The following is a 12,500-nucleotide window of genomic DNA, read 5'->3' on the forward strand; positions in this document are numbered from 1 at the left end:
TTGAAAAAGCTGTTTGCTATGATAATTGGTAATGACATATCAAAATAATGTTCAATAAGATGTACTTGTGTTTAATAAGTTGTTTTATTCAGAAGTTAACACAAATAAATAATATTACCAGTACAGTACAGTATCTAGCACACTCTCAAGATCAAAACAGAAAGAATCATTTCAAACTTGAACTATGTGACATGGCTTGAATCAACTGCTCCAGTGGAGTTGCTCAGTGGCCAATGGTGGCAACTGTGGTTGTACTGGGCAGCTCCCAGGTGTGAATGGAACTGTGTGAATGTGAAGCAGGGCGTTCCTGAAAAGGAGCATCTGTGCTCAGCGAACCTACCCTGGGTAAATAAAGGTAAAAAAAAAAAAATGTAAAAAAAAAATATATATATATATATATATATATATTTTTTCTTTTTTTAGATTAATGTGTTAATTATATTATCGCGCGATACTAGTATAGCGTTAACGCAGCACATTAACGCCGTTAACGGCCCAGCTCTAATATATTTATATATATATATAATACATAGAGGCCAAGGGGTGCCTGGGCACCTGCCTTTTTGAGCCTCATCAAAAAAGTGCCCTTTTTGAAAAAAAAAAAAAAAATTTTTTTTTTACCATTAAGCATATAGACTGCCCTTCCAACTGAAAAATGTCAGGATAGAATCTAAATATTAGGTAAAGAGAGAGAGATGCCCCATATTCCATTGCAGTTTGCACGGCCTCCTCACCGTGCCTCTCCGCGGACCTATATATTTTATGCATAGCGTGGGTGGTGATGATGATGATGATAGAAACCGCTGTTGAATGCTGGTATATATATATATAGAATAACAGGAACAGTGTATTGCACTACCAAAGCTAACTAGCATGTCACACATGCGCTGTAAATAACTATGTACAGATATCGAGATGTCACTCCATGTTACCTGCTATCTGTTACTGCACAATGTTGTTTCTTCTTTTGATTCTATTATATGTACCACTGTATTGCACATCGTTGCGGGCAAGACCACCCGCATTTCATTGTATACCTGTATGCCGTGACAATTAAAACTCTTGACTTGACTTGACTTGACTTGTATTACACTCATTGAGGGACACGAAGAAGTCAAGTCCGATGGGATTTGGGAATCTCAAATACAAATCGGGATTGGAATAAAAAATGCATTTATATTTTCACATTAAACAATACAGAATATACAGCACTTCTTGGGGTCTGTAGGGTAAGCACTTATTCCCTCCCCCCTGAACATTTATGGAGATGTATGGGCCTTTTAAGTCAGTGATAAAAGTGTCTTTCAAGGATAAGTGAGCTCCTGCACTGATTATTATAGTTCAATATTCAATATTTGATCACCAAAACCCCCCAAAAAGCATAAAAAGGGGGCCCCCGCCCAAAAAGGGCCCGCTCGGTTAATATATACACACAAGTGTAGTGCCCTTTTCAGCCTTTGAGCACCTGCCCCTCTAAAGTCCTGTGCACGTCCCTGTATATATATATATATATATATATATATATATATATATATATATATATATATATATATATATATATATATATATATATATACATATGATGACAAAGTGAACACAGCCTGGCCTCTCTGGGCAGCCAGTTCTGCCTGTGACGGCCTGTTTCTATGGCTAGGCTATGTCCACTCAGTCTGTACCGTGTCAATGTCTTTCTTAATTTTATATCATTCACAGTGGTCAGGTATTCTGCCACCGTGTACTCTCTGTTTAGGGTCAAATAGAATTCTAATTTACTTTGTGATTTGGTTGATTTGTTCCAATATTCTATATTATTTTCTTTTTGTTTTGAGATTATTTGGTTGGGCCAGATTGCTTGGTGTCTGTCCTGAAGCCCTGGGCCCTCATTTATCAACAGTTCTTAGAAAGTGTTCTACTTTCGTTCGTAAGCACAGAATTTAGAATGTGTGTACGCACAAAAAAATCCGGATTTATCAACCATGCGTACACGGGTCCTATGCACACTCCGTGTTGATAAATACCTCTTTGTTCTACTGTCAATGCTCGTGCACGATTATCCATATATGGTAATTGTAACTGTGGCCATTATATGGTTTCATCATTTATATGATATTTCAGTTTGTAAGTGTAATATTTGAGAATGTATTTATGTTTCATTTCTTATTTTCTTTATTATTTAATTTGCTACAATTTATAATATATTCATTGTGACGTCTGGTCATATATGGTGTCCCGTTAGGCTGCTGTCGTGTTTTTACCTTTGGGACTGATTAAGACACCTGCAAGCGGCAGGGATGGTCGGAGACTGGGACTGATTAAGACACCTGCGAGCAAGCGGCAGGAATGGTCAGAGACGAGTTGTACAGGCTCTCTAAATTCTAAGAGTGTACCACTATGTGTAGTGTACCACTATCAAGACTGTTACCAAGAACAGAAGAATTATTATTTAAATTGTTTTTATTGGTTTTTTAAACATTCAACAACATTATATACATACGTACAAACATACATACAATACATGACTACATATAACCACACAATACCTAAAATAAATGAAAAATAAAGTAGACAAAAATAAAATAAAAATAGTAAAAATAATCAAAGAAAATTACATTGTTCCCATAGAGGTTGTCACTTGCCATATAGAAATTGCCTATCCTATGCCTGAGCATCCTCTGCCGGGAATTTTAGATTGAAATAATCCAGAAATGGCTGCCAAACTTGGAAGAATGTCTGGGTAGAGCCCCTGGTGGAGTATTTAAGTCTCTCAAGTTTTAGGTGTGCCATCACATCTTCGACCCAGCGTCGATGTGATGGAGGGATGGCTGACTTCCAATTAAGCAAAATAAGGCGTCTAGCCAACAAAGAGGAGAAGGCCAAAGCATCTGTTTGAGCGACAGATACCCTGATTTCGCCAGGGAGCACTCCAAAAACTGCAACCAAGTGGTTGGGGCTGATCTCCCTGTCACACATGAATGAAAATGTTTCAAAAACAGAAAGCCAGAATCGGGATAGTGATGGGCATGACCAGAACATATGGCAGAGAGTGGCTGGAGCCTGATGGCACCTGGGGCAGGTCGGATCCACATCCGGGTAGATCTCGGCAAGTCTGCTCTTAGAGAGGTGTAGTCTATGAAATACCTTAAATTGGAGTAATCCATGTCTGATGAATGTATTCTTTTAATTGCCAATTGCCAAGAATCTTCAGGGATTTCAAGTCCCATATCCTTACCCCATGACTCCCTAATACGGTCCAGTGATGGGGATGCCATCTCTTGGATATCCCTGTATAGTGAACTCACTATCCTCTTTTGTTTGGGGTCTCCCTCCAGCCACTTATCCAGCCACCTGTCTGGTTGAAGTACAGGAAAAGAAGCAAAATATTTCTTTACAAAACCCCACACCTGTAGATATCTAAAGAAATGTGAGCGGGGGATGTCATACCCACCTACCAACTGTTCAAATGACATGAAAAGCCCTTCTTTAAACAGGTCCTTCACCTTCTTTAGCCCCTTTCCGGCCCATGTTTTGAATACTGCATCCATGAGTGAGGGCGTAAAAAGTGCATTAGATGCAATTGGGAGATAGGGTGAGGCTTGTTTATATTTAAAGTGAGTCCTAAACTATGCCCATATACGGAGTGAGCCAATCACCATGGGGTTATTTGTGAGGCGCTTTTTACTGAGTGGCAGTGGAGCACACACTAGTGAGGATAGCGATACCGGGTGGGCGGAGTGTTGTTCCATGTCAACCCACACCATTCCGCCTCCCCCATGTGATGCAGCCATCCAATATGTCAATTTGTGGATGTTTGCCGCCCAATAGAATTGTAGAAAATTTGGGAGTGCTAATCCTCCATCCTCTTTCGGTCTTTCCAGGAATGCCCTTCTAATACGCGGGGTGGTCTTATTCCAGATAAAGGTTGTAATAAATGTGTCTAATTCTTTGAAAAAGTATTTGGGGATAAAGACGGGCACTGTTTGAAACAAAAATAGGAACCTGGGCATAATTGTCATCTTAATTGAGTTAATCCTGCCGGCTAGTGATAGGGGAAGTGTTGACCAGCGAGCAAGATCTTGTTTAGCCTTATCCAGGGCTGGTTTAAGGTTTAGCTTAAATAAATCCCTATACTTGCGTGTCACAGTCACTCCCAGGTATGTAAAAGACTCAGATATTATCTTCAGTGGGTATGCCCCGAACGACATCTTTCGAGCTAAATCATTAACCGGAAACAACAGGCTCTTAGAGACGTTAATTTTGTATCCTGAGAACTTGCCAAAGTTTGAGATAATATCCAGTGCCTTCGGGATGGAAACATGGGGATCGGACAGGTACAGGATCAGGTCATCTGCATAAAGTGATAGTATATGTGTTTGGCCGCCCCTAGAGATACCTGTGAGGCCCGCATCACTCCTCAGAGCGACCGCCAGTGGTTCAATGGCGAGATCGAACAATAAGGGACTCAATCCGCAACCCTGTCTAGTTCCCCTCCCTATCTGAAAGTATTTGGAAATAGTCTTATTGGTTCGGACCGAGGCCTGTGGTGAAACATACAAGACCCTAATCCAAGCGCGAAAAATGGGCCCAAACCCAAACCTCTCTAGAGTTGTGAAAAGATATTCATATTCAATGCGATCAAATGCTTTCTGAGCATCGAGAGATAACAGAACCTCTGCTGTGGGCGGGGCTTCAGGAGAGTATATGATATTGAACAGCCTACGTATGTTACCAAAGAGCTGACGCTCCAGAATAAAGCCTGTTTGATCCGGGTGTACCACTGTATGGATAACTGACTCCAGTCTACTGGCTAAAACTTTAGTTAAAATCTTATAATCGCAGCAAAGCAAACTGATTGGCCGATATGATTCACACTTCAGAGGGTCTTTTCCTTTTTTAAGAAGGACTGAAATTGTGGCCTGCGTCATTGTGGGTGGGAGTGACTCCCGTTCCATGCTCTGCATATACATCTTTTAAAATAGGAATTAGTTTGAGAGAGAATGTTTTAAAAAATTTAGGGAGGTCCCGCTCATCTTCTGATAGCTCGATCAATTTCAGCCACAGAGATATTGCGTCAAGATCAGTGCAAATCAAGATCATCGAGAAACTGCGCCATCAGTAATCCTCTTCTCAGAGGGGTAGTCTCATAGAACTCCTTAAATTGGTTGTTGATGATTTTTTGATCGGTAGCTATTCCATCTGAAGTGTCAATCTCGGCAATAAGTCCGGCCTCTGCAGACTGTCTTAGCTGGTGACATAGTAATTTGCTAGCTCGTTCCCCATGTTCATAAAACTCCTGGTGAGATCTAAGATGAAGCTCCTCCACTGCCACAGTGGACAGGATGTCAAATTCTGTCTGCAGAGTAATTCTCTCCTTGTAGAGGTCAGTGGATGGTGAGTGTAGGAGCTATTTGATGGTTTTTGTGCTTAGTTTGTAGTTTGTTAAGTTCATCACTGGGTGGCAGCACAGAGCACTGGGTGGCAGCACAGAGCGCATAGGTTTTGAATAAAGGCACAGGTGTATGCTATGTCAATCAAGGTATCTAGGTATGGGTGACGGAGAGATCTCACGGTTTTTACCGCATGAACACACGCACGTACCCTCGCTCGGTTTAAATATTAGTAACAGCATTATGAAGTAATTATTGTTTGACTCATCACTTGTATTGTGCTAAATACTTGAATTAAATGGGAACTTCACCCAACGGCAGGTGACACAGACTCGACAATGTGTATTTTCTAAATTGCGCGTCAAAGACGAGGCATCCCCGCACCCAACCGAGCGTCTATCAGAACATCAAGATAGCCGCTACACAAGTAAAAACCCGATCTTACTTGGACAAATGGAGGATTTTGGAACCTGGCTTGGAATGCTGCTTCTGGATAAAGATCATCATCCCGAGATAGCACACCAAAGGAGGACTGGTTAGTGTATCGCACTGGGTTGCTTGCTAATGGAGCAGCAGCATTGAAAGTTTTGTTGTTATTGTATTGACTTTTTTTCACGAGAGAGACTCCAGTCTCTTAAAGGAACAGTACGTATTATCAAAAATGAGTTTACGTCATGATATTGTGGAGCCCAGCCAAGGGCAAAATGTTTGTGAGCCAAGAATAAGAAAGCCTTCTTTAAAGGGATTATCAATTTTGATTGAAAGGCTCCAAACGGACAGAAATGCATATTGTACACAAGCAAGGAAATTGAAAAGGGAAATCATCACTCTTCTAGTTTCCAATGACAATGTAAATCGTGTGCACCAAAATCTAAAACAGTTCAAAGCTCTATGTCAAGTTGCCTCTGAGGCACATAATACATTGATGACTGAGTATCCTACAACTGAGGATACGCAGAGAAAGCAGGACGAATGGTTTTATGCAACAAAGGAAACAAATGATACATTTGTAAATGAAGTATCAACATGGTTGAGCGAAAATGGGATTTTTCAGGTCAATGATGATAATGCTGAATTGGAAAAAAAATTATCTGATTTGCATGAGGAAATTAAAGCTGGAGACAGTGCGTCTAATGTGTCTAGTAAAAGGTCAAGCAGAAGAAGCAATGCCAGTAGAGCATCAGGTTCTAGTACTGCATCTGCACGTTTAAATGCCATGGCAGAGAAAGCGGCTTTAATGGAGCAAACCGCTGCTCTGCAAAGGAAACATGAAATAGAGGCACAAGAGGAGAAACTCAGACAGGAACAAGAGAAACTCAGAAAAGTTAAGGAGCAACTGGAGCTTGATACACAAATGGCTGTTGTTACTGCAAGACTTTCTGTGCTGGAAGGCAGTGCTGTTGGAGGAAAGGCCCTTTCAGATGGAATGAATTCCTACCTGAGCAAATCTATTAAAGAGCTGAGACCTCAATTCAACCTACAGGCAACTGCATTTGTGCCGAAGGAGAACACCCTGATTTCGGATCAAGGCTCAAGAGCGCCACCTATCTTTTCCACATATGATGTGCGACCAAAGGTGAATATGCACACACACTTTCAGGAGAAAGTACAACATCATGGAATTCCACAAGCAAAAGATACTACTCTCATGCCACAGTGGCAACCAAACACTGGGACGTCTCTCACCACTACTCTAAAGCATCAGTCTCAAAACGCTTTCACAGCCTCCACTGCTGCACCTCGTAGGTCAGTAGCTGCACAGGAACGACAGTCTACACAGAACGCTGCAGTGCAGAATACAGTGGACCAGGATGCCATTTGTGGAATCATGCAAAGGCAGAATGAACTCACCACATTGCTCATTCAACAGCAAATGTTATCTACTTTACCAAAAAGAGATATAACCGTATTTGATGGTGATCCATTGCATTTAATTTCCTTTGTTAGGACATTTGAACATTGTGTTGAAGAGGTAACATGCAGTTATCAAGACTGTTTGTATTTTCTGGAGCAGTACACCAGGGGGAAGCCCAGAGAGCTGGTGCGAAGCTGCTTACACATGCCACCACAACAAGGATATCAAAGAGCAAAAGGTCTTTTGAAAGAACACTTTGGTAATGAGCACAGGATAGCAACAGCCTACATGGAAAAAGCCTTTCGCTGGCCTGTTGTTAAAGCAGAGGATGTAGAGGCGCTGCAGGAGTTCACGCTGTTCCTAAGAGGGTGCTGCAACGCTATAACAGAGATACAGTACATGGAGGAGATGAACGTTCCATCAAACATGAGGAATGTTATGATGAAATGGCCATACAAGCTGCGGGAAAGATGGAGGTCTACAGCTTGTGAGATACAAGAACGGCAAGGCTACAGGGCCACCTTCCCAGAGATGGTAAACTTTTTGGAGAAACAAGTCAAAATATTGTCTCATCCCATTTTTGGTGACATTTCAGATGCACGACCAAGCATCACATTAAAACCAGTAGATAAGAGCGCCGCTACCCAGGAGCAGCATTAAAGGAAGCAGTTTTGCAATAACCATCGCAACCAACCAAGCTGAAACTGTGCCCACAGTGCACATGATGCCAAAGCAGCCTACCGTAACTAAGGAGTTGTCCTCAGAGGCCTGCCTCTATTGTGAAGAGTCACATCCATTTTCTAAGTGTTTTAAACTGAATATGATTTCTCAAAGGGAGAAAATTGATTTTCTGAGAGGAAAAGGAATTTGTTTTGGATGCTTGAAGTCTGGCCACATGAGTAAGGAATGCAGAAGTCGTCTGACCTGTGATGAATGCAATCTTAAACACCCGACTATTCTGCATGTCCACAACAACGACAAATTGACCAAGTCACAAGAAACACCAGTCAGTAGTGCACTTGTGTCTCTTCAGGCATGTGGTTGTACTGGGGCCGGAGACCACGACTGTACCCTTTCCATTGTTCCAGTACAGTTGAGATCCAAGAAAGGAAATGGAGTGCTGCAGACCTACGCCTTCTTAGACCCAGGAAGTACAGCAACCTTCTGTACCAACCATCGTATGAAGAAGCTGAATCTACAGCAGGGGTCAGCAACCTTTTTGACATGGAGTGCCTGTTTGAAATATAGTTGTAACTAGTGTGCCTCAACAATATTCCATGCATCGTAATTTTTTTTCTCTCATAATCAGGTCTTTTTTAATGATAGTTTTTACATTATTACATCATTATTGTTATTGTTATTATTAACAATATTATTATGATGGTTGTATCAACCCTAAATCTGAGTTGGGGTGGGGGGGGGAATGCAATGCAGACAAACAGTCTGTAAAAATTATAAAAACTCGGAAAAGTCCCAAAAAATTCAAAAACTCTGAAACGTTTTTTTATACGTTTTTTTGTTTGTCATAGAGACTCGCGAGAGACCCTCTCCCGTTGGCCGGCGGTGCACAGGCGTCACCCACACTTTCACAATTTCCCCCGCACGGAATTGTCTAGTTCCAAATGCTATTTATAGGGTTTTGACCATAATTACACTACTGTTGCTATTTTACAATGAACTTTAATGAATTACGGGCCATACAGAAGATGGCAGTGTTGAAACTAATGCACGGAAGCTTATTTACGCCGTTGTAATATTCATATTCTACCACCGGGCGCCAGCTACGCATGCTCCGAGCTGTGCGTAGATATACGCACAAAGTCAAGCACAAGTTCAAATTGATAAGTCCCACACTTTGCTTAGAAATGATCGTATGCACGGGTTACGCACATATCTGTGTGTACGCAACATTGATAAATGAGGGCCCTGGTGTTTGTGGGCAGAGATTTCTGACTAGCTGGCAGAGGGGACTCTTATCTGGGTTCATCTCTTGGCTCTGAAGGGCTTTGTAGTGGTAGGGGTGGGGGTCACTTGATTGGAGGTGTGTATAAAATTTGATGGCTCGCTTTTGAATTTTAACAATTAGAGGGTATTGGCCAAGTTCTGCCCTGCATGCATTATTGGCAGTGTGTCTGTGAACCCTAAGTAGGTTTTTGCACCATTCTGCATGCAGTACTTCTAATGGATGTTTTTCCCATTTTGGGAAATCTTGGTTAGTTAATGGACCCCACACTTCACTGCCATATAATATTATTGGATTTATTACAGAATTTTGAATTTTGAGCCAGGTCCTAATTGGGATGTTAATTGGAATTTTCCTTTTGATGGCATAAAAAGCCCTTTTTCCCTTCTCCTTCAGTTCATTCACAGCCATGTTGAAGTTACCATTATGATTTATTTTCAATCCCAAATATGGGTAACTTTTTGTGTTTTCTAATATGTGTGTGCCTAATTTAAATGTATTATGTGAACTCTGAGACTCGTGTCTCCTTTGAAAGACCATGATTTTAGTCTTCTTCATGTTTACGTTCAGAGACCATGTTTGGCAGAACTGGTGGAGGATGTCTAGGTTCTGTTGTAGACCCTCTTTAGTGGCTGACAGCAGAACTAGATCATCTGCATACATCAACAATTTTACTTTGGTATCATGCAAAGTTCTAATAACTTTGCTAATTAATTTATATATATATATTAAACAACGTTGGGCTTAAATTGCACCCCTGGTGGACTCCGCGACTCTGGGTGAAGAAATGTGTTCTTTTATTGCCAATTCTAACAGCACATCTGTTTTTTGTGTACATGGATTTGATCAAATCATATGTATTTCCTCCAACACCACTTTCTAGAATCTTGAAGAAGAGACTTTTGTGCCAAATTGAATCAAAAGCATTTTCAAAATCGACAAAGCAAGAATATATTTTGTTTTTGTTCTGTTTCACATGAATGTCAATTAAGGTTTTAAGAGTGTATATATGATCAGAGGTACGATAATTTGGTAAGAATCCAATTTGGCTTTTACTTAGAACACTGTGTTCCGTAAGGAATTCTATGAGTCTGGTGTTGATGATACTACATAGAAGTTTGCCCAAATTACTTGTCACACAGATACCTCTATAGTTTTTTGGGTCATATTTATCTCCACTCTTGACTCTCTATCTCTCTCTCTGGACACACCTCTCTCTCTCCCTCTCTATCTCTCTCTCTATCTCTCTCTTTGGACATACGTCTCTCTCTCTCTCTCTCCCTCTCTCTTGACACCGTGGGAGTAAGTGAATGAATAAACCAGTGTATGTATTTATGTACAGTGTGTGTGTGTGTTTGTGTCATCACTCTAGGCGCTCTGCAAGGACAACATCTACCCGGGGCTGCATGTGTTCGCTAAGGGTTATGGGAAAAACAACGAACCTCTACGCGGTTACATCCTGACCTTCACCATTGGCCTGGCTTTCATCCTCATTGGTAGAGCCGTATATAGTATAGTAATAGTATTAGTAATATATTATATATATAATAGTATATAGTATATAACTGATGGGGCATACAGACCCTCACTGCACCTTTGATCACACTGCCTACTTGCTCAGATGCGTATATTCAGAGTTAATTATATTGTTTACACTGCCTATTTTTACTTTTCTACTCTACTAGAATTTGTATTGCCTGTATTTATGCCTTTCTACTATTACCCTGCCCATACCTGTACCTCCCCTCCCCCCTCCCCCATGCTGATAGGATGCCTGAATTTCCCCGAAGGGGATCAATAAAGGAATATCTTATCTTATCTTATGTTATCTTTTTTTTTTGTATCTACTTTTTCTCCCCATTTTTCAATTTTTTCTCCCGTCCCCAATTTCGTATTGTCCAATTCTACCCTCCCCTGTCTCGAACGTTGCCGGCTGCAATGTGGACGAAGCCTTGCATCACGTGTCCCCTCCGCGTCTATACTTCCCGCAAGCAAGTTGTCCTTTTGCGCAATCTGATTGGCCACTGACGTTTCTGGTCATGTGACATGTGCGCCAAATCGTGGGATGGCAAGTTCTGCCACCGGTTAAGCTTAGGCACTCTTTCGAAGTTGGTTAAGGTTAGAGTTTGTCTTAGAGCAGGCCGATAGAACACCAGCCCTGATTCCAAACTCTAACCTTAACCAACTTCGAAAGAGTCGCCTAAGCTTAACCAGTGATAAACTAGGCGTTAGGTAGTTTGCAGGCTGTTAGACCCGGAAATAGGCGCAGAACTTGCCGTCCCACGATTGGCGCACATGTCACATGACCAGAAACGTCAGTGGCCAATCAGAGCAACACGGAAGGACAACTTGCTTGCGGGAAGTATAGACACGTCCCCTCTGGTACTCGAGGAGGCAGTCGTCGCATCTTTTCACCTGCACAGCGCGATCTCTCAGCGGCGAGGGTCTGCGTGGGAGGGACACGCCGCCCTCGTCGCTTCCTGATTCCACTGCGCAGGCGCACCAACCGACCTGTAGGAGTCGCTGTCCACAACGTCCGATCCCCACCCACCAGCTTCCCACCCCCTAATACTGCCAATTGTATTAGTATGAACGACCAGCCAAGCTGGTAGCAACGCCGAGAGCTGGGCTCGAACCCAGCATCGCCTGCGTTGGTGGCGAGCGTCTTGCCCACTGCGCCACCTAGCCGCCATATCTTATGTTATCTAAAATCTCCGGCCAATCACCAGTCTCCCTTTGACATCATATGTATGTCGTGAAAAATGTAACGTGAAAACTGTGGTAATTTCTTCCTCAGGGGATTTGAACGTCATCGCTCCCATCATCTCCAACTTCTTCTTGGCTTCGTACGCGCTCATCAACTTCTCCGTGTTCCACGCCTCACTGGCCAACTCTCCAGGTGCTTAAATGGACAATTCAGCCTAAAATTTCATTCACGTATATAATAATAATATTAATAATAATAATAATAATAATAATAATAATAATAATAATAATAATAATAATAATAATAATAATAATAATAATAATAATAATAATAATAATAATAATAATAATAATAATAATAATAACAATAAACTTTATTTGTACAGCACCTTTCATACAAGAATTGCAACAAAAAATGCTTCACAGCAGCACAAAAGACAGGTATACAGAATTGAAATGAGCACAAAATTGGCATAAAATTTGCACAGAATTTACTAAAAAGTGCAATAAGTATAAAATAGACGGCAGCAAAACAGACAAAGGCACAGAACATCAGATCACACTGTTCTTCACATTAGGATCTAACGTCCCA

General features: G+C 41.4%; 1 protein-coding gene across 1 annotated transcript in view; it reads left to right on the plus strand.

Moving 5' to 3' along the window:
• LOC311235686 (solute carrier family 12 member 2) overlaps nt 1-12,500 on the plus strand; it is a gene marked incomplete at its 3' end in the record, with an annotated part of 117,418 nt that overhangs the window by 73,159 nt on the left and 31,759 nt on the right. Inside the window, 2 exon segments of the mRNA XM_084323154.1 lie at nt 10,575-10,698; nt 12,000-12,101. Of these exon segments, the coding sequence (XP_084179280.1) occupies nt 10,575-10,698; nt 12,000-12,101 (226 nt within the window).

Source organism: Notolepis coatsorum, assembly GCF_963971535.1.
Source record: "Notolepis coatsorum genome assembly, chromosome: 10".
Lineage (NCBI taxonomy): Eukaryota > Metazoa > Chordata > Actinopteri > Aulopiformes > Paralepididae > Notolepis > Notolepis coatsorum.